The 23,891-nt window shown below is 31.9% G+C and overlaps 1 protein-coding gene across 1 annotated transcript; it reads left to right on the top strand.

Annotated features, from left to right (window-relative positions):
- Positions 1-376: 376 nt before the first annotated feature.
- On the top strand, positions 377-22,538 carry LOC129218578 (U1 small nuclear ribonucleoprotein A-like). The gene is made up of 6 exons (XM_054852890.1): positions 377-528; positions 5,075-5,142; positions 8,558-8,730; positions 13,748-13,985; positions 19,357-19,489; positions 22,255-22,538. Exons 2-6 carry the CDS (start codon positions 5,076-5,078, stop codon positions 22,412-22,414), a joined length of 771 nt encoding a protein of 256 aa, XP_054708865.1. The 5' UTR covers positions 377-528; position 5,075; the 3' UTR covers positions 22,415-22,538.
- Positions 22,539-23,891: the final 1,353 nt, after the last annotated feature.

Genomic DNA, 23,891 nt, shown 5'->3' with positions numbered 1-23,891 from the left:
AATAGAATAGAATTTAGAACTAGACCAGGAGCTAATAGCTACCTGGTGCTAGCACCCCCAGAGGTATCGTTTCACTTGAAGGACATTGAGACCACGAGCATATTTAACGTCGCCCAGTCCCCTTTAATGACGACGGTGGATCTTCGACCATCGAGGTTCGAACTCAGGACCCTCCGGCCCCGAATCCGACACTCTACCGATCGGGCTACCACGGCCCCCTGAAGACATTCACTAATGTCTTCTGTTCAAGATGATCACGTGACCTTTTGAACTGATCTTTTTCTTTATCTATGGCGTCATATAAAATCAACCAATCGCATTTCTGCAGTTTGCTGACTTGAATTTAGGTACAAAGCGTTGGCAACCGCAACCCAGAGTAGAGAGTAGCCATACCGCCGTAAGCTGTGTGTGCAATTAGAGGAATATTTGAAACTCAAATTGTTACTATTTTGTGGCTTAAACTAGGAGAGTGGATCTGTGGCCGTGATACTGCACCTGGTGTTCAAAGGTCCATAAAGCTAGCTCGAAGTAAGTGCAATTGTCTAACTGTAAAATCTCTATAAATGATAACTTTGTATTGCTAAGTGGCACACTAGTCATGGAAAGTGCAGAAAAATTCTGGCGCTAATTTACTCATCAGAAGCGCGATTAAGAGACTTCTGGGGTTTAACCCTCTCATAGAACACTTAGTTTTATAAGACATTTGTACTTTTCTTAGAATATGTTTACATAAAGGGTGATTATGATTAAAGTTCCGATTTCAGAACATACATGCGAGTAAAGTCGATTTTTCTTCTTGTAGGAATAAATGTTGGTCGAAAAGCCTTTTGATGATATCTTATCACAATAGTAGCCACAACAAAACTCAAAGATAATTTTTAAAAATTATTGTCTAGTCAAATGTTCAAAACATGAAGACAGGGTTGTTTTGATATGATAGAATCTTCCTTCATTACCAAATCAGAAAGATTATTTCCATATTCTAGGAATGGCTCAAAATTTTCAATGTGAACGTTTTTGGTTGTGTGTCACCGAAGCTGGTATCCTCATTTGTTTTGGCCTCCTTTGTCACTCCTAAAAGCTTTTCTTCCAGTGAGTTCTGAACTGTGCAAGTAATAACTTTACTTCTGGAAAGAGCTCTGGAAACAATCACATAAAATGCCAAGGGTCCTAGTTTGGTTATAAGCAAACTAAAAACGCAGTTTACTGCGTGGAATCTGCAATCTTTAGGAGTTTGGATTTTGAAAGAGAGGTAAATGTTATCAGTTTGCATTGCCGCATCTGTGTAAAATCGAAACCACATAAAGTAAACACGCGTAAAACGAGGGTCTACTGTAAATAATGAAACAAATGAAAAATCTGATAAGTTAAATTTTGATTTTCTTGTATTTACTAGATGTAGTCATATTTTAAAAAGTTTTTATTGTGTAGTAGGGTGGTCCAAAATTTCGAAGGTGGAAATTTTTTGAGTCCTACCCTCCAATTTTGTTCCGATGTATTAAAATATAAATCAGACAAAATTTGAAAACATTTCCATAATATTTTTCATCATTGCTGAATAGAACGCGTACGACACATGACCATTAACCTCACTAAGGTAAAATACAATTGCTATTTTTATTAACAAGAAAACAATTGCTTTATAAAATTGCTATTTAAAAAGAGACTTAACAATAGCCATTATGAAAATACTTTTGTAAATACAAGTAAATACATAAAATCTATTCCTTTAACAGTCGTGATCGAATAAATTTTCAACTTGCTGTTGCTTTTGTATGTATTCTTGATTGTTTTGGTTCTGATTTCACCACTGTTGGAATGGCAGTTTGCACTTGTTTTTGAAATGCATATGTCTCTTTACTTTAAAATAACTGAGCATGGCAAATACATCAATTAGATCAAAATCAGAGGTTTAATCTTCTTAGTTCAACCATAAGTGAGCTGACAGGTAGTAAACTACCTTCAATTCGTATGGCATTGGGTATGTTTCTTCATAACCATATTGAATTAAAGAAGAGAATCTTCAAGAAATACAATAGAAGAAATAACAAAATCTTGGCAGAAAGCCAGAATACCCGTACAAAGACCTTAAAAACTGTCAGCCCAAGTTAGTAAAACTTTATTAACAATGGAAGTACAATGAACAAAAAAATAAAGAAGGTGAGCTTTGCAGGACTAGGGCTTAACTGACAAAGCTTCTGCAATGTGCTATGACACAACGAGTGTCAATACCGGGGAAAGCAAGGGTACCCGTGTTTTACTAGAGGAAAAACTAAAAAAAAAGGTTACTGTATTTTCCATGTCGACATCACATTATGGAATTAATTATTGGTGCAGTGTTTAATAAATGTTTGGGTTTTTCTTCCGCACCAGACGTACCTCTTTTTGAACAATTCCAGGCCTACTGGGAATTCATAGACAAATACATCATAGGCATCAACAATAAGGACATTTTAGTACAAGTGACAGATGTAAAGGATGATAAAATAGTATTTGCTGAAAGATTACTACATGACAGGCAAGCGAGAGATGATTTTCAAGAATGTCTTGAACTATGCTTAATATTTCTTGGTAAAGCTCCTCCACATGATATCAAATTTGTAGCACCTGGGGTTATGCATCATGCTAGATGGATGTCCAGAATTTTGTATTGTTTCAATTTCAATAGATGTTTAGCTGTCAATTTACCATCACGTCAATAGAAGAAAAGGGATTCCAAAAAATATGCATATTTGTTGTACGTGTGTATTTAAAGGCTTGGATGACTGCTTCTATGCCTCAAAATGCACTGTATAATGATTTTAATGAAATCTTTATTGAAGTATAAAAAGATTGATGAAGACATAAGCAAAACTGCAACGCAGAAATTCGCATATCACCTGTGGTATTTGTCAGAAGAGCTCGTGGCATTAGCTCTTTTTGCCAATAAAGTGCCACACTGCATTAAAAGACAGATGGTGAAGGCGTTGAATGAAGTAAATGGGAAAAATAATGTGATGAAGTGCCCTTAGATTTTGCTAAAACATTTTATGGATATGAAATTTGAAGAACTTGTCACAAAGGGGTCAATTTCATTTTTTCAAAGCATGGGTTTACCTGATACCTTCATTCACGTAGATCCAGAAATCTGGGAGCTTCAGGAGGATTTTAAGAAAGCAAAAAGGATTATTCAAGGAATTTCAGTGGTTAATGATAATGCTGAAAGGGGTATAGCCCGTATAAAAGAGTTTAATGGAAAAATGTCACGCAATGAAGAACAATTCTTGTTGCAAGTTGTTGCAGAACATTGACGAGCTTATCCTGGATGTTAAAGCAGAGTTTGTAATATGTACTAAAGAAAATCATATACATAACTGTTGAAATATTATTATTATGTAACTATTTTTAACTTACAAAATGCTGGCAATTTTAATTAAATAAATTATATACTTTTCCTAGCGTCAATTTTATTTCTATCTGCATTTATGGCATAAAATGGTAAAACGCGGAACTTTGTGGCTGTTGAGTTACCTCTAAATGTTAAAATTATGAGCTCAAACTTCACAATAATTATTTTTTACTCAGATGGAACCAAATGAAGGGGTAGGACCAATAAAAATAAGAATTTTTTTTAAAAGGGCCTTTTTTGGACCACCCTATTGTGTAGTTGGTGTCACATGATGCATTTTTTGAGCTAGCAGATTTCAAAAAATTATTGGTAAATCAACTTCACGGATTCAAAATTCAACCCAACTGTTCCCCCTTTTGAGGAGACTACCAACATCAACTGAAAATACAATTTTGTAGAAATTCTACACAATTTCTACAACTTTCTTTGAATTAGAAGTTAATCTAAAATTCCTGCAAATTACGCATATTCATCTGAAAACTGGTACAAAATGTTTTATGCATCATTTGCCGAAATGTTGAATTTGGTTCTATTTGACGAAATCTGCAGAAATTCTACAGAAAGTCATCTTTTACGACCTGCACCTGTTTTATGCGTGTTAGAGGACCGATTAATAAATGATTGGCTATATGAGGCCAAAAATTTCCATGCAACATTTTTGTGTAGCCATATCTTTTTTGTATTATTGGCCATTTGCTGCTACAGTAGAAGACCGTTATAACGCGCACCTTTTGGGAGCTTCTGCGTTATACAGGTTTCGTCGTTAAGTAGGTCATTTCACAAATTTTGAAACTAATATTTAGAATATATCTATATATTGGCACTTCAGAATGAGTTTTATCTGCAATGAGCAATAAAGCACTAATTATACAATTTATCATTTCCAAATAAATATGATTCACAATCAGAAGAAAGTGAATTATCCTGCTCTTCGTGCTAGCTTCATAGTTTGCATAATAGCTGCATTTTCAAGAGCCATCTGGTATTTTCTTTTACTGTGAATACTGATTTTCATTTTAAAAAGCTTTGAATTAAGATGGGAAGATGAAAAACTGTTAAATTTAATTTGCCTAACAATTTTTATGTTTGCAAGGCAAAAAAGTGGATTTTTTAAACTTCAAAACCTATTGTTTTTTACTTTTGAAAAGTTGTACAGTTTATAGAGAATTGCGTTGTATAGGTCGGCGTTATTAAAAGTATTCTATTGTATTATGAAAGAAAACACTGCTTCTAATGCAATGAGATACTTGGAACTGGTGTCAAAGCTCTCAATCTTTGGAGGAACGGCACTTTTAGGTGCCCAGAATGGAGACATAGCGCAAAGTTGTGTTAGGCCAAGGGCCTTAATTTTTTTCAAAAATTTAGAGTAAAGGGGTCGTTTTAGAATTTCCAGGCTGCTACAATTAGTTCTGAAGATTGTCATACTATTTATTTAGTAAAACCAACCACCTTTCTGCAAATTTTTACTCATTTCTAGGAATGTTTTTCACTTGACAAATGATAAAATTTAAAAGAAATGCTTCAGGGCATTGAAACACTTCATCAGGACATAGGACAACAATCTGTTAAGTTTTAGTTTAAACAATAATAATTTAGGTGTTAAAGAGTTAATTAACATTTTTGACATTGATTTTGTATTTTTATTTTTGAAAATTTAATTTACATTTTTTAATTAATATTTTTCAGGATGTTAGATCAAACTCAAAGAAGTACTATTTATATAAATAACTTAAACGAGAAAATAAAGATAGCAGGTGAGTTATTTTTTATCTCTTTTTTTTTTGTTATAGTGTGTGGCTTGTATGAGAGTTGGCAGTACAAACTTCTAAGCATAAGCTTTTATCCTGATGTAATTTCAATATACCGAGTTATTGCCCCAAACCCCTCTCCATAGCAAGAGAAATATCCTATGGAAAAAAATAGGTCACTAAAAATCACTAAACTCTTCAAACTGAAACACTTGTTGTTTACCGTTGCTTCTGGAAGACAAATGCGTGACCTATATGATGGTATATAAGGTATCTTGTTTTTATTAGCTGCTATGATACCAAGGAATTGCTGCCTCTCTTTCAAAATTTCAATTTATGTAGAAGTAGACGAACCTGCAAGTAATGGGGAAATGCAGCAAATTTGTACAAAATGGGATGTTAGTAACAAATGAGAAGCAATAATAACAAAACCATAGTTTAAATATCTTGAAGGAAAGAAATTTTATTTTCCTTTTCAATGTACCTTTCACTCCAATAATGTGTGCTAAAAAAACTAAAAAAGTAATGCTTTAATATATAACTAATTTTCTACAGCTATCCTCATTTTCTTGACTTTTTTTGTAACTGAAATTTGAGAGAAAAATACTACGCTTTAATATGTGCCATGTGTTAATTACTTTCCAATTATTTCAAACATAATTAATTGGGGGAAAATGTCATGTTATCTTTGAAAATGGCAAATTAGCTATTTTTTGTTAAATTTTGGACTGCCATGGACGCTGTGGGCTCTTTTGATCTCATCCCTTTTCTGCATGATTTTTTTTTCTTCATTTTTGCTCTTTGATCACTTTTCTCCCTGTGATGTATGAAATTAAAAAATATAATGATATGATATTGGGGCAGCCCAGTCAATTGCGCCTCTTCCTGCATTTTAGAAACTATGTTATGCATTTGTGTATGTATATTTTATCTGTATTAAGGCTCACGGCTATATCTAATACAACTTTCATAGACATGCCAAAAAGTACTTTATCCCCTGGAAAGCTTTGAAATGGTGTACATAAAGTTATCTAATTATTTCCATTTAGTCCTTCATTTTTTGAGAGTCCTTAAAGAGTCCTTGATTTTTACTTTTAAAAATGAGTATGAACCCTGTAGCAAGGTTCCTGTGGCCTTGAAAAATCCTTGAAAAGTCCTTGAATCTCATTTTGACTTTCAAGGGCCTCCAAAAGCACTTCAAAATCATATGAAGTCCTTGAAAAATTTGCTTTCTACAAAAGAATTCCCCTCTTGTACGGTGAAGCACATTCTTCACATTCCAGCAGAGTAAGCCAGTAAAGGTCAGACCTAGTTTGTAAAGGGGTAACCTAAAAAAAGTCCGTTGCCATTTCCTCCCCTGTTGTTCCTAAGAAAAAATATCTTGGGATGAACAGGAATTATGCACTAACTCAAGAGGGTTAAAGAAAATATATTACTTAGGAAGCATACGCTTGAGGATAAGCACATCAAGGAAGATCGTTTTTTGATCGGAACGGCAATACTTATCAGTTACGCTTGAAACATAGACGCCATATTTGGTCACTCACAAGACGGAAGTAGGCAAGATACTTAAATGCTTAACTTTCCCAAAACAACAGAATTTGATGTTTATTAAAATGCAAACTAATGGAAATAGCGAAAATAAGCTGTAAAGCATTTTATGTATTTATATATAAATTTATTTATTAAAAAATTACTTTAATAATAATTATTTTAATAATTTACTTAAAATAGTTTTCTTGAGAAATGAAAAATTTTGTATTTAAAAGTTCATCTTTTTATTACATTGGACTCTGTGCTAAAAGCTATTACGGTTCAATTAAATTGGTGTTTAATTAGTTTTATTATTTTATAAATATTTTTGTTCTACAAATTCAAAAATGGTGTTTAGAAATGTACTAGCTTTTTAAGTTGTATACGTAAATGTAGAGGGAAGAACAGGGGCTCCTATTGTCATTAACGGGCAATTGATTCATCATCGAACAAGTTGAGGTTTTTTCATAGACTTGTAGTAGTGTGTAAGAACAGCGTGTGTGTAGTTTATTTCCCAATAAGTACAATGTGATATCTATTACGTCTAACATAATTTTCTCATATTTTGTGCAATATATTAAGTAATACAAATGTAATGATGGCTAAGAGTGCTGTTTTATGTCTAGGGACTATAGTCTCTAGACATTAAAAACCTATTTAAATTGCCGTAAGTAAGTTTTATGCGCTCTAATTAGAAAAATATATACAGAATCCTACTTCGCGGAAATTCAGTTATCGGGGTAAAGTCTGGAACGAATTAATTGCGATAAACAAGGGTTGACTATAAATGGTTGCTAATAGAGACTGCTTCTACTATGATTTTTTTTTTTAATTTTACATAGCCTGAAATGCATAAGAGGAGAATTCAAGCTATGTAAAATAAACGACATTACATATCATATAACGGTCTCTGTTGGTCAATTCTGCTGTAAATTGAGTTTCAATGCGTTGGCGTTGAGAGAGATTTAAAAAAAAGTTCAGATATCTGCACCTCGTTAGTTTTTAACTTTTTTAACAGATAATATGCAGGAAAAATATGGAATTTATTTTTGCAGAAATACTTAATTTTAAAGAAATAAGTAATTTTTGTTGATTTGTTTATAAAATCAAATTTCATAAAATTTTCAAGTAGAAAGCAGGTAGCTCATGTTTTATCAGATCTACATGAACTTTTATACTATAAAATGGTTGGTATTTGGCAAAAAATAATAATTAAGGCAGTTTTTTTCGGTGGGTGGAAAGTAAGCATAAACTACATACAGTGCATGTTATTGCAAAAAAAAATTAAATGGTTTCAAAGTTTTTTTTTCTGCTTTTTTCATATTTTAATATAAATTAAGGGTGAATTAGGCAAAATAATTACTTGCAGAAAGTTTTTCCAGTTAGGATTTGTGTTCACAGAAAGGTTTTCATTTTATCTAAGTCTGCCCATCACTCCCCCCTTTCAAAATCCCTCCCCCTAATTTCATTCAGTTTTTAACAGCTGTTATTTATATTTAACTGTTATAGTGTCACATTTTGTTGAAACTTAGCTTGTTCGTTCTTATGTGTTTTAGAAAAATTTCTGAGGAATCTCAAACAGGTTTGGTTTCGAGATGTCAAGGGGTTTCATGATTGGTGTTATAGAAAGCTAATTATAAAAGATTCATTGATTGCAAACCAGTGTTAAAATAGTTTACACTTGTAATGTGTTGTGTAAGGAATCAAGAAAGTTAATTTTCTAGTACTTTTCTAGTTAATTTTCTCATTCATCGATTGAGCATATTTTTATATATATGTATATATGGCCATTTTCATTTTTAATGTTGCTCTTGAATGTTCATTAAAGCATAATTTTCTGTTCTTGTTTTATTTCCTGAAAATTTTATTCACTTCATTTCTTTTCTAGAATTGAAGAAGTCCTTATATGCAGTGTTTTCTCAGTTTGGAGTTATACTGGACATTATAGCTTCAAAGTCACTGAAGATGCGTGGTCAAGCTTTTGTTGCCTTTAAGGAACTTAGCAGTGCCAGTAATGCTTTCAGATCAATGCAAGGCTTTCCATTTTATGAAAAACCAATGGTATGTTATTTTTAAAAATACTCCTTAATGATATACATGATATAGTAGAAGGGCTATGAAAGAAAATATGGCCATCAAAATACCTTGAAACATCTTAATTTTAGTAATAATTATAAAAACTTAAGATTTTTTTGAATAAGACTTAAACTAATCAAATTTCATGACGGGTCACTTAAAATTTTTTTAAATCATGTATTATAAAGGATAAAGCACTATATTAAATAAAACCAATTCATTTACAATAGAACCTTAGTAATCCAAGCCCCAGAAATCCGAATATGTTTTAAAATTTACTGATAGCCATTTCTAACAAAACTAAGAATAAAACTAAAAATTAAAAATCATAAACAGAGCTAGTATTTTTTTTTTAAATTTGATATAAACAATTGAATGGCTATTTAAGAATGAATACTACACCTTGATTAGTTAAAAGAAATTGATTTTTGTTGTCAGCAAAAAAAAAAATAGTAAAATCTTCAAACATTTTTAAAAGAAATATGCAATTTTGTAGAAGTTTCACTTGCATTCAGCAGTTTTATAAGTTGTATTTGCTCTTATAAAATGAGGAAGAAGGGGGGGGGGGGAGGGAGCACAGACTTTTTTTTCATAGAATTCCAAAATTTATTGTTAAAAGTTTTGAAACAAATTTCAAGTTTTTTTCTGATGTGACACTTTGGGGCATTGGTTCTCTAGTTTCAAAGAAAAAATAATTAATTACTGCAATAAGAGTTTAATGCTATTTTAATGAAGCATATTGTTACTATTCATCAAATTTTTATTTATTGAAACATAACTCACTATACATACAATGAGTATACAGACAGTAATTTAAAACGTTTGAATTTACTATTAATTTACACAGATACAGAACATTTTACATTGCAGTATTTGCACATCTGTCAGGATTGGTACTTCCTTAAAAAAATATAAATAAATAAAAATAAAAAAACCTTAAAAAATCCTTAATTTTTTAAAAATTTCCTTAATTTTTAAAAAATTATAGGGGGACCCAGGGTAAAAATGGGTATAGTTTTTTTTTTTTTTTCATTTTACGAGGCAACATTTTTTGAAAAGGAAAAACAGTGATGAAAACTTCTACATATCTGGCCATATGTTAACTAAAAATGTATAGTACTTTTAGTAACATGAGGTAAAATGGGTATAGCAAATATTTTTCAGTTTTAGACATAGAATGCATGAAAATTGTCAAATTTGAAGGACCTTTGTCAGACAGCTGTTGGGTATAGTTTATGTTTTAAACTAAGACCAAATAAATATAATGTTTGTTGTTGGTTTCTATGAAAGGGGGGGGGGCATTAACAACTGAAAGTCGGTTTGGTTTATAATTTTGCTTGTTTGTTTTATGCAGCGACGTTGTTGCAAACTTCTCTTAAAAAGTCAATCGTAAGCACTTTTCTCCCCTCTCATGATTTAATAAACAATAATATACAGCGAAATAAACTTAGAACTGCAAAGGATAGAAGGGATGGGGGGGGGAGGAATGTGATCGCTTCAGATAGGGTTACCAACTTTAAACTTATCGCAACTTAGCATCTGGCGGGTGTGATGTTTAACTGTTTATCGCTACTAAGCGTGTGGCGGGGCGATGTTTAATTGCTATTTTGGGAGAAAGTTATATGGGTTTGATTTTTCGATGCTAAAAAGGATAATTAATTTTAAATAAACTCTTTTATTCATCTTTTTTTTTTCTTCAGGTGCCTCATTTTGAAAAGCGCCATCTTTTTACATTCAATATGAGAATCATACTTTATACTTTTTTCAAGCTAACTTTGCTTTATTAGGATGCAAATAAATGAAAAGTCTCTTTATTTTTGTAACAACGCTCCATTTTCTTTGATGAGTCAAAAATTTAAATGCTGAATCGATGGTTCATTTTTTATTTAATTATTTTTGATCCAACTGTGTCCAGACATTAATGAAATGTCTATCATAGGACTCTAAAGTGCAATTCTAAAATAATTTTATCAGAAATATTTATTTTACAAGTGGTTTTTGTACTTTTGATGTTTTCACTTTGAGGATTGCAATCTCTTTCCATCCACTATGAGAATCTGATTTTTCAAATTTTCGATGTTTAATACGCTTTGTTAAGTATTTTTGTAAAAATCATGGAGTTTATAAATTTTAAACGAAATTTTGTGCTTTTTAACAATGTCTTGATTCAAAAAGTTAAATGCTGAACCCCTGCCTGAATTTCTTAATTACAATTATTTTAAATACTATACATATAACATTTCTAGTATAATTTAACATAATGTAGAATGGTAAATGAATATTGATACTTGATGGATACCCATCTCCCAAAGAGCGATGCTGCCCTCCCATATTCCAATGCTCGAAAAACACCCAAGAATGATATTCTCAACAGAAAAGAGGGGAAACACTCAACATTAAGTGTCAATGATGCAGTGTGCGCCATCTCAAAATTCAAAAATTTCGTTTTTTACAATTTTTTTTTTTTTTTTTTTTGCAAAATTTGTTTTTTCACAAAATTAATTGATTTTTCACAAGAAACGGACCCAGTGAAAAATCCTGGGCAGACCCCTGCGAAATGAGTTGGCTTGTTTTCTGTTGTAGTGGGACTACGAGTGACTCAGCAGTTACGGCAAATAATGTGGCAAACTTTTTGCAAAATTTTGCTTTTAAATGTTACAGCTCATGTTTTTTTTTTTCTTGACAGCAACAAAGTTTTATAATTTCTTATTAGAAAGATAATTGTAATTTGACTTGAATAATTTTCGAGAAAAAATTTTTTTTACAAAATTTTAAAATATAAAAATTCAAACATTTTTTTTGTGATGGTGTTCTTTATTTTTTCTTTAAGTGCTGCTTGATTTTTAATGCATATTTATAAAAATGCCCAAAAATCTTTAGCGGGACCATGAAGGGTTCAGCAGTTACTAAAACGTTTTATCGAAAATTGCAGAAATGTATCCTACATTATTTGGTGTAACTAATGATCCTTTCATGGTCCTAAACACCCTTTACATTTTCTCAACTTAACATTTTATGAAAAAAAAAATCTCAACTATTATTTAAGGTACACAAACATATTAAATTAATGCACATGTAATTGTCTTTAAAATGAGCTATCATCAGACTTAGATAAAATGAAAAGTTTTCTGCAAACACATCCTAACTGGAAAATTTTCTGCAAATAATTATTTTACCTAGTTCACCCTTGAATAAAGAATTAAATTTATATTCAAATATGAAGAGACAAAAAAATAAAAGTGCTTTAAATCATTTTTTTTACAATAACATATGGTTTGTGCTTATTTTTCACCAACTAAAGAAAACTGCCAAAACCATTATTTTTTTCACATGTGCTTCAAAAGGCTTTGGCAGAAATAAACTAGGATTTTAAAAAAAAAAAATGCTTTTAATTTTTTTTTTTTTAATTAACATTAGCAGATTTTAAAAAAATTTTGCAGAGACAAAAATATTCTGTGAATGCCGTTCGCGCGTTCCTCTATATTATACAAGACTGGCTATCATACAACTCTATAGCTCCCATATAACTTTAGTTATAACATTTTAAAGTGCTGCTGTCAAGTTTTTAAAAAAAAGTGCTTTTTAATGCATTTCAAAGTTACAGTACAACCTCGATACCTCAAATCTCTCAGGACAGGAAAAAAATTCAAGATATCGAGTTTTTGAGTTAAGGTTTTTAAAAAATTACACTAGAAACTCTCTCAATTACACACACGTACGCTATATGCATTTATATATGTACTATGAGACCACTTTGAATTACTATCAATACTGTAGTCTTCAATATTTTACTAGATTTGAAATTTTATAATTGCTGAAAGTGCACAGAAAGAGATTTTGAAATTTATAACAATTTCAACTTGATTTTTCACTTAAAAATTAAAAAATTCTTGTCTTCAACTAGTAGCTCCTCACATTCAAAAAGGTTTCATCAGCCATTTTGTAGGAGTTAAAGCAGAATAATGAAAATGAGGAACACATTTTCCACTTTCACATGAAAACAGAATAGCGAAAAATCAACCCCTTTCCTCAAAGTGGATAACATGTTTGAGAGAAATGCACAAAAAGTCTAAACTCAAGGGAAAACACAGCACCCCTTTCATACCAACACTCCCCTATTATTTGTTTCAATCCCCTAATCACAAAGTTTCCAAGATGAAAACTGGTCCCTGGAACTGGTTTTACTACAAAAATTGCCAAAGAAAAACGGCAACTGAAACTTGCTTCTGTGCAAAAATTTTGACATATCAAGGGTTTCAAAAAATAGATAAGGAGGTTCGAAAAATCAAGGTTTGACTGTACTCATCAATTATGAATGATAGATTAAAAAAAAAAATACATATAAATAACTCAAAGAGAATTGGGGTGTAACATTGGTGTGAAATAGCCCTATTATAGTTTTAAAATGGGCCATATAAAGGCCCTAATTTTTACTCTGCTGGAAGAGGGGAGATTTTTCTTTTTGTAAATCCAAAATAACTTTTGTGTACCTTTGTCATTAACAAAAGACAAAAAGAATTTTTTTTCTTAAAAACTAAACACTATGGGTACACTATTATAGTTTTAAAATGGGCCATATAAAGGCTCTAATTTTTACTCTGCTGGAAGAGGGGAGGTTTTTCTTTTTGTAAATCCAAAATAACTTTTGTGTACCTTTGTCATTAACAAAAGACAAAAATAATTTTTTTTTCTTGAAAACTAAACACTATGGGTACACACTACAGGTTTGAGATTGACTGGTTGCCTACTACTGGCCTATAGCTTATTCTCACTGCTAATTTCCAATGGCAGATTTGAAAAAATGGTGGTTTTATTTGCACAGTGTGAAATTTATTTATGCTCTATAAATTTATGTATTGCATACATAATTTTGAATATTTTACTGTGAGAAAAAAAAAATTTACATGTACAAGCACTAATTCTAAAAATAAACTCCTAAAAACTTACTACAGTTTGTAAAACAAATTCTAGTTTATTATTATAATGATGTGAACTTTTTTAGCGAATTCAGTATGCAAAAACGGATTCAGACTGTGTTGCAAGAATGAAAGGTACTTATGTTGAACGACCCAAGGTACCTCGACCACCTGATTCTGGTGATAGGAAATCAAAGAAAAAGTCCAAAGAGTTGGCAAAAATTGCAAGTCAGCTACAAGTGCAGCCAGGTCTTTTACCAGGCATTGTTCCCGGTGCAATGGTGCAAGCATTAGTTCCAAATGTCTTTCATCCTCCTATGCCTAGTGAGTTTCTTTTCAATTACAAATATCTTGTGTGGCAATTTTTTTTTTTTTTTTTGTTCATTTATTTATTGGTGATTGGAAAAATTAAAATAATGAGATGCTTTCATTCAGAAAAAGATAAACTTGATCAATATTTTTTATTCTTATATATATATATATATATATATATATATATATATATATATATATATATATATATATATATATATATGTATATATATGTATGTATATATATATATATATATATATATATATATATATATATATAATAAAAGTGAAAAATATTGTAAAAACCATACCAAAAGCCCATAGATGCGCAACACAGCAAAACTAAAAAGCCAAGTAAATATAAACAATATGCAAGCCAAATACCAAATATTAAACTATTTATACAAAGAATAATGATGAGAAAAAGGAAAATTGCAAGCAGCTAGTTAATAAGAAATAACAAAGTATGAATCCAGAGCTCATCAGCCGTGGAGGATTCAATAAATATGGTCAAAAGACCAAAAAATTTAACTAGGAACTAAAAGAGATTGTCCAAGCTCCAGTATATGCAATATAGCAATATAGAGTACCATTGGGCAAAAGCACCACATGTTAGACTATAAATAATAAACATAGCCTTAAACCTAAAATTAAAAGCAGGGGGTTTCGTCTTGACTAATTAGGAAAACAAGTTCCGATAATCTTCTAACCACGGAGCAGTACCTTTCAATAATAAAATTATCTTACTTTGAGATCCATTTCTAATAAACCCAATCCGATGTTCAACTTGACAGAATTCATTCCAGATATCAACGTAAACGTAAAAAACAAATTCCTATCCAAAGAGATCAATCCAGAAACATGCCAGTCCGTTTCCCACGTGTAAAATTCTTCCACCCCAGCTATCCAAAAAAATGATTTGTCACAGTTGTATCATAGTTAACGGTTTCAAAAGAAGTGAAATGTTCGTCGAAGACTATACTTCAGCAAATGTTTTCAACCAGATTTTTAGGGAAGTTATTAAAAAGTAGGGGCGACTGGCATGTTTCTGGATTAATCTCTTTGGGTATGCATTTGTTTTTTACTTTTACGTTGATAACTGGAATGAATACTGTCAAGCTGAACATTGGATTGAGTTGATTATAAATCCATCTCTAGGTAGGATAATTTTGTTATTGGCAGGTACTGTCCCGTGGTTGGTTGATTATCGGAACTTGTTTTCCTAATTAGTCAAGACGAAACCCCCTGCTTTTAATTTTATGTTTAAGCTCTTGTTTATTATTTATAGTTTAACATGTGGTACTTTTGCCCAATGTTACTCTGTATTGCATATACTGGAGCTTGGACATTCTCTTTTAGTTCATACTTTGTTCTTTCCTAAAAACTAGCTGTTTGCAATTCTCCTTACGATGAAAAATACTGAAATTGCATGGCTGTGTGAACTAACACAACACTGTTAGTATATTTTACTACAACTCAAAGCTTTCCCATCCCTTTTTGCATCTATATAATGCATTATTTTAGTTGGATGCATAAAATCAACTGGATCATGTTGAATTTATCTTCCAATGCCCCTTTTTTTTTTCTGCATACAGTATTTTGCTCTCTCAAAAAGTACTGAATTCAGTAAAAATACTGAAAAATCACATGTCTGTAAAATTGCAAATAGCTATTAAATAGGAAAAGATAAAGTAAGAATCCAGAGCTCATCAGCCATAGAGGATTCATTAAATATGGTCAAAAGACCAAAATTTTTTAACTATGAACTAAAAGAGAATGTTTAAGCTCCAGTACAATGCAATATAGAGTAACATTGGGAAAATGCACCACATGCTAAACTATAAAACCATAAACAATATTTTTACTTGGCTTTTTAGTTTTGCTGTATTGCGCATCTATGGGCTTTTGGTGTGGTCTTTTCAATATTTTTCACTTTTATTATATATATATATATATATATATATTTAAAATACTTCTTTATGAGCAATGAATGCTTTCAGGGCTTTTAAAAAATATATATCTTGTTTGTTTTCTTACCTGCTTCCTTATTGTTTTTAAAAGAGAGCAGCCACAGCCAAAAAAGACTACTGACATTACTTATTTTTAACAAGTAGGGTAAGATTTATTTATAAGGTTTTTCGATAAAAAAAATATATTGAAGTAAAATAACTTTCGGGTAACATTTTAATAGGACTATGCAATAGTGATGTGGATTGGGTAAATACCCAGCGGGTAGGTAAATATTTTTTGAATATATACCCAAGGCCTGGGTAAATACCCAAAAACTGGGTATATTACAAAAAAATGCAATAAGTGAATGGGATTTTTTTTTTTTAATCTAAATATGAAATAATTGGTAAAACTGATACATACATATTTATTACACAATTTATAATATATTTTTATTGAAAGACTTGATGAAATTATGAAAGAAACATATTGTGAACCAAAGAATCTTTCTTCTCAATATCATAATTGGAGAAGTATAAGCAATTCAATGATGAACTTCAGGATTTCAAAACCGCAATCTAGGTTAGTCATATTCAAAATAAAAAAAGGAAGCATGAGGGATGTTTGGAAGAATAAACTGAAGTTATTAAGAATATAATGTTATTTATTTATTTTATTGCTGTTTAAGTGATAACCTGGCAAATATAGAAAGTTTTCACATTAATAAGCAAAAAAAAAAAAGCAAAACATTGTTTTCTGTTGCCTTGCTCATTTGCATTTGCTCCCAGGTACTTCATAATGAAAATTTTTCAAACTATTTTTAATACACTCAATTAGTGATGTAGGGTGGGAAGGTAAATATTTTTTGGGGGGTATTTATCCAAAGGGTAAGTCCCCTAGTAATTGCACATTTTGCAAAAAAAAAAAAATAGGTGTTATCAAAAGGTGATGGTTTTCTTTTTTCTAAAACAAACTTTTTAAAACATTGAGACAGTATCAAAATTCCTTCCTGCTGCAAGTGCAGCTATCTTTAACTTTTCTTTCTCATTAGCAGTTCTTTATCATTTTGAAACAAACCTCAGCAGTTTCTTTCTCTTAGAATTAATTAATTAAAATTTTAAACATCTTCAAACACATTTTACTGAAAAAGGATTGATCAAGTATTTTTATGCTAACATTTATGTTGTTTATTTAGTTGTTACATTTAATTTTAGTATTATTTTTTTTTTTTTTTTTTTTTTTTTTTTTTTTTTTTTTTTTTTTTTGTTCTTTAAATTAAAACATTGCAAGACAGCTGTAACTTCTATTTTTTTCTCACACTCAATACATATGCTAGAAATACAATAAAAAGAGAAAGTCAAAATGAAATAAGTGAGCTAAGAACTGATACGTTATCAGAGGGCAGACCCTTAGTTTGCAAGGTCCATTCTTCAGAACATCTTTGGTTTGTTTCTTTCTATTTTTGAATTTTATATGCTTCTGTATATTATGTGTGTCCTCCTCTTTATGATTGAACTTTTCAGACATTTCCAGAAAAACTTTCGACACAGATCTTTTATGAAAGTGTCTCTTGTAGTAGAAAATGCAATTTTGTTTTCCTATGTTTTTTTTTTTTTAATTATTGCCTATTATTTATGTGTGTAAAGAAATCTGCATACAATATTTTTAGCACGACTTTATGATATTGCCTTGAAAAAAAATTTTCTTTCCTTTAAGTGCTGAAATTTTTTTTCTCCCTGAAGGGTATGAACCCTGTATTGAGTTATCATTGTAGCAAATTATTTTAAGTTCCATTTTCAATATGAAACACTAAACAAAACTTAAAAGGTAATTCTAATATTTGTAGCATTTAACTAATTTTTAATGTTTGTTCTTGTTATATTAAACATTAAAATATTAATGAAGTGTAGTTGGCAAATTTGGCTTACTTACAAACACATTAAAAATTAAACCTAAAATAATAAATAAAAACGTTATCAAGGCCTAGTGCTGACTTCAGAATAAACTGGCTGAAACAGTCACCCTGTTATATTCAAAATTTGCTCTTCTATAATGCTTTAAACATGCAGACATGAGGTACGATCCAAAAGTTTGGGGACAAGTTTATAAGACCTTAACCTGACTTGTACGCATCTCTGAAGTGCATCCACCTTCAAAGATGTCACCTTGAGAAACTATGCACTTCTGCCAATGTTCATATAACTTTTAGAAGCACTCCTAGAAGCCATTTTTCGCAACCTCCTGTAAGGCCTCCTGCGATGCAGCTTTAATATTGTCTGACGAAAGGAAGTGGCATCTCTGCGAAATGTTTTGTAACTGCTGGGAATAGGTAAAAGACACACCGTGCTAAGTCTGGTGGAATGTGGTGCTATTTGTTTGACATCCAATCAAAGCGTGAATCCTCAGCATGGAAGTCTCCTTCACCACGATGAAGTTAAAACTGCATCGCAGGAGGCCTTGCAGGAAGTTGCGAAAAATGGCTTCCAGGAGTGCTTGGCAGAAGTGTGTAGTTGCTCAAGGTGACTATTTTGAAGGTGAATGTGCTTCGGTGATGTGAACTTTTTAAGGTAAGGTTTTATACAACTTGTCCCTATTACATTGTATATTGGTGACTTGTGCCCTTACCTAGGGTGTCAGAGTTATGGGGTGGCAAATTTCATGATGGCAAGATGTAAAGAGGCAAAAAGAGATATTAAAAAAAATGAAAAACATTGCAGCAAATGTGATAGCTTATTCATCAGTTTAAGGCATTGTAAAGGAGGGATGCAGGATCTTCCTTTTTTGAATTTGGCATGCAAAAAATGTGGAGCGTCACCGATTGGTGGGGAGAGGCTCAACAGAAAAATCTTGAATGGGAAGTTTTCTTACATCAAGCTTTCGTTTGCGATCATGCTCTGTTCGTGACTGCTTCGTGCCGTTACTGTGGAGGCTGCTCATTCCAAATGGGGACTTAAACTGCCCTGTCCGCTCACCTGATTTAGTTCCCCAGTAACTATTTCCTGTGATCTTATCTGAAGTCGCCGATTTATAACGATCGTCCACGAGCTCTGGAGGACCCGATAACCGTATCCAAACCGAAACTGCAAATATACCGGTTGATGTGCTCAAAAGAATTGACCAAAACTTCCGAGTTTGACTGAATCAGTGTATTGACAGTGGAGAGTATCACTTACAAGATATTGTTTTCGAAACAGAGTAAAGCATAATCTCCTATTATGTGTGACAGTAAAAGGATAATACAGAATTTTTGGGAATGTAAAATTTTTTATTTTTAAATAGGAAATTTTGGCGCCCCATCTTGTAGTTTTATTTTTTAAATATCTGTATTCAAAGTTTTTGTTTTTATGTTAAAAAGTTTTTATTCATTCTTTAAAAAATATTTAGGAATTGAAATATATTATGTTTTGAAAATCATGCATATATTTTTTTTAAGATATGGGACCTCAAGCTACTCCTCAAGCTTTGTCTGCTTCTCCCACTGCAGACCAGCCACCTAATAACATCCTCTTCTTAACCAACTTGCCTAAAGAAACAAATGAAATGATGTTATCTATGCTATTTACACAGTAAGTATTAGGATTCCTAATGTCTATGCACAGTAAAATATATGTATATATTTTTTAATTGGATATTTAATCCTATGCTTTTCATTTTTGTGTATGTTTGCTCCCATATTAGGCAAGAGATTTGAGTCTCTAGTGCTAGTCAGATTTAAAAATATCAGCATAAAGTTTTAAGATCACTGGTACTGGAATACTAGTTCAGAAATACTGAAAACTACAGATTATCTGAAGTAGGTAAAAGACCTGATTTTTCACGGAAAATAAAATAATAATTGCAACATTTTAAACACTTGGCACGATTATAAAAAAAAAAAGAGATCTTGGCCGAATGCCATAACAAGCCGTGGTAGTCTGCAATGTCGGAGGTTTGGAGATAAGGTGTCAGTAGCAGGGCTAGAAGTTGTCCTAAAATTCCTAATATTAAAAAAATGTCCTAAAAAGTCCTATCGTTTTTTGTCCTAATTTTTCAAAAACATTATCAATTCTTTACATGGGTGCAAGACCTTTGGTCTTGCACAAAATTTCCGAGACGGAGGTCTGGATGGAAAGAAATTCGATGACTTTCTTTCAGTTTTTATTAAAAAAAGAAAAATTGAGTGTTTGAAAAATATGCTTTAACTTTACTGGTTCGTACAATTAATAAACACAAAGAGAGGGGGGGGGGGATTCCGCCTCCCAGCCCGAAATATTTCCGGTTTTGAAATTTTAAATGTTCTGTTTTGGGTTATATTTGGATGACTTAAGGGGGAAGGGAGTAGGAAGCTTCTTTCAAAAAGTTTCCGAAATTAAAGTATTAAAACTTTCAGGCAGTCATAAGTCATGTATAAACGTAAGGGGGGTACTGTTCCTAGAAAAAAAAATAGAAACTGAAGCCTTAAAACTCAAATTTAGGATATTTGGGGTTAACTCAGAGGAAGGGGTTCAGGAGTTCTCTTCCGAAAATTTTTCGATGTTGAAATATTTAAAACGTCATTTTATACTATAGTTGAGGATTCAGTTCCCCTATTGCTTTCTTTAATTAAAGAAAATTGAAAAGTGTACCTCCTTTAAAAAATGTATATTTCACTGAAGTGGTTTTTTTATGGCTAATTTCAGCACCTGCTATCTTATAAAATAATTCCTTTTCAAATGAAGACTGTGGGGAAACGGTGCCAGTTCATTATCATTAGTTGTTATAGGCATGCGTGGGGATTCAGAAATGGGGGTACCACTGTACCAGGAGGTTGAAGTTGCACTTGGAAAGGCTCCCAGACTTGCTCGCTTAAGGAAAATTTTCAAATATTGGGAGTAAAAAAGGGTTTTTAAAGCGTATGAGGTAAAAAATTAATGAACCTAAAAATGTAAAATTTTAGCCACTTTCGTATTAACTTTCATTTTTATGTGACATGGGGGTATTTATAATGGTACCACGGTACCCCTGGTGACCCCCCGTGCGCACGCCTATGTTAGTTGCCCATTCCCCACCTTTTTTTTTTCCTGGTTTGTTGGCGCTACCTTGGGTAGACTTTCTGATCAGAACTGATTTATGTTGCAAAAATGAAAATCTATGTCCCAAGCGATTTTATTGCTGCAATAAAAATGTTTTTTGAACTTCAATTTCAAAATATTGCCTAAGGAGAGTTCCTGAACTCCATCATTTCGATAATGCATTCAAAAAGCGTATAAATGTTATGAAAGATGGAGTACAATTCAAAACTTCAATTTCACTGAGAGTCCAAAGTGCCCCTCCCCTTTCTCTAATATTTTTGAAGGTCACTCAATATTGTGATTTTGGGACTATCAGTTTGAAAAAGTTGGTGTATGAGAGTCCCTGAACCCCTCCTTTCCCTGAACTTTACCAAAATGGCCTACCATTGCATTTTTTGGACTTCAATTTAAAAAAAAAAAAAAATTCTGAGGGAGAACCCCCCAGACCACCCTTTATTGGCGGTTTTTAGGTTTTTGGAATTAAGATACCAAAACGCTTAAATATTACAATTTAAACTAAGTTCATGTTGTTACAAAAAGTCAAAAGCTTAAAATTCAAATAAAGCACAGATTCCAAAAGTGGCATAGTTAAAATCTACAACATTTACACACAAAGTTTTCCTTAAGCAAGCATGTGTGAGGGGGATTGAAAATATTTTCCGTCTTGATCACATGACCAAACTTGCACCCATGATTCTTTATCAGTTGAGAATTTTCAGCAGTTGGCAGTACAAGGAATGCTTTTTTCAAAAAGTGTGAGCTTATGGATTTAAAGACCTCTGACAAAAGTCGGATTTTTTTACATTCATAAGCTCACATTTTATTCACTGAAAAAGATGTTCCTTATAATGCAGAAACACATGTCTGCAGTGCTCCTGTGCATTTGTGCTTTTAACGTTGTTTTATTTGTTTTTAAAATTATTTATGTTTGGTAGACTAGAAGTAAAGATTGATATAATTTGTTTTAATTTCAACTTGATTAATCCTCCCTTTTATGTATTTGCTTATTTTTAATTTAAAAAATAACTTATTTGTAAAATTATTGACATATATATAAAACAAAATCTTTTAAATAATGCGTAATTAAATTTCAACTGGAGTTTTGTTTTAAAAAACTATTATTTGGACATGGAGGTAATGAGTTCGAAATTCGTCGCGTGTGTGTTGGTGGTTCTTCTGAAAACATAATTGGAACTTGGTACTTGACCGAGTAGGCAAAGGCCAAGGCTACTCGGCCAAAGTGCTACTCGGTACGTCTCTAGATAGAAAATAAGGTAACATTGTTTTGTGTTTCAATATAGGTTTCCTGGATTTAAAGAAGTTCGCCTTGTACCTGGAAGACATGATATCGCTTTTGTAGAATTTGAAAACGAGGTCCTTAGTGCAGCTGCTAAGGAAGTATTGCAAGGTTTCAAAATTACTCCTAACAATTCTATGAAGATTACTTTTGCAAAAAAATAAAGCATGTGTTTTTTTTTTTTTTTACATCCCTTTCCTTGCTCATTGTATTCATATAATGTATCATCATAAGCATCTGAAGAAATGTATACATCCTGAATAAAGTTTATATGATTTTTCTCATGCATTTCTTTTGCTTCTGGAGTTTCCTAGTCATTTTTACTTCCTTTTACAAGAAAAGAAGTATTGTATTAGCGAAAAAATTTCACTAAAAAATCTACCTTAATTTCCATTTCACTCACCCCAGAATGAATAATGAGTTTTTTTTTAGTCTCAACCACACGTGAATAAGTGCCTAAGAACGTATAGGCATGCGAAATACCGGTTTTGACGATTCTTGAATTAATTGCAACGAGTTTTCTCGTGACGTCTGTATGTGCAAATCGATTCCTGAATTAATTGCAATGAGTTTTCTCGTGACGTCTGTATGTGCGAATGTATGTCGCGTAACTCAAAAACGGTATGTCCAAGAAAGTTGAAATGTACTTGACTCAAATATTCTTGAGGTTGTACTCTCGTGCAAGTTGAGAAATTTAGTACAAAAAATTAAGGGTGCTCTTCAGTCAGTCCAAAAGCTTTGAATCCAATGTTAACGTATGGGGAAAAGTAGGACCCAGGTTTTAAACTCCTTTGAAGATTTTTTTTTTTTCAAGCCTATGTCTTTGTCTTGAACATTTTACTTTTTTGAAATATAATTTTCAGATTTTTTAAAATTTTAAAAAAAGTTAATTTGTTTAGAAACAGTAGGTGAATATGGGGCATTGAAATCTTTACTCTGCGTTTACGCCACCTATCTGATAATATCTTAACTATGTAGTCTAGGGCTGGACGATATGTCGATATATATCTACTACCGATGGACATGGGCGCCCATATGCAAAATTCTAGGGGGGAGGGGACTCGGATATTTTTTGCATAGAAACTGATTTCGGTACAGATTTAGAGTTATTAGAATTTGACATCTTCAGGCATCGCAGCGTTCCTATATTCCTATATTTTCCTATATTTCTGAAAAAGTTCCTATTTTCCTATAATTCCTATATTTTCAGTTTACGCTTCCGTTTTTTTTTAAACTTTTCCCTCGACTTTTAGCTACTGCCTTTTCCGCGAGCCACGCACGCGCAGACGCCATTTTATCTTTGCAGGGCTCCCAGATGGACCGCTTTTCCCGCCAAAGTTCGTTTTTTTATGGTAAAGTCCGCTTTAGACCGCTTTTTAACATTTTGGTCCGATTAGTCCGCTGTTATATTGTTTTTACTTAAATATCAGATTTAAAAGTTTTTCATTTCGTTAAAAGTTACTGTACACCCAAACACTCCGCCGTAGCGAGTGTTAAACCAAGTTCGTGCGCCCATGAAAAACCTTGAAAAGTTCTTGGAAAAAAAAGGTCCTTTTTTTTTTTCAAGTGCTTGAAAACCTTGAAAATGTATGAAAAATTTCTTTATTGCTTGAATTCTTTCAAAAATCATTGGATTGTGCT

This window comes from Uloborus diversus, chromosome 3, assembly GCF_026930045.1.
Source record: "Uloborus diversus isolate 005 chromosome 3, Udiv.v.3.1, whole genome shotgun sequence".
NCBI classification, from domain to species: domain Eukaryota; kingdom Metazoa; phylum Arthropoda; class Arachnida; order Araneae; family Uloboridae; genus Uloborus; species Uloborus diversus.
This window is presented reverse-complemented; position numbering and strand designations above follow the sequence as displayed.

Excerpts from the sequence above, each read along its gene's own strand:
- LOC129218578 (XM_054852890.1), top strand. The coding sequence starts at position 5,076 with ATGTTAGATCAAACTCAAAGAAGTACTATTTATATAAATAACTTAAAC. Across the intron at positions 13,986-19,356 it reads CTTTCATCCTCCTATGCCTA|ATATGGGACCTCAAGCTACT; the intron begins GTGAGTTTCTTT and ends ATTTTTTTTAAG. Across the intron at positions 19,490-22,254 it reads TTATCTATGCTATTTACACA|GTTTCCTGGATTTAAAGAAG; the intron begins GTAAGTATTAGG and ends GTTTCAATATAG.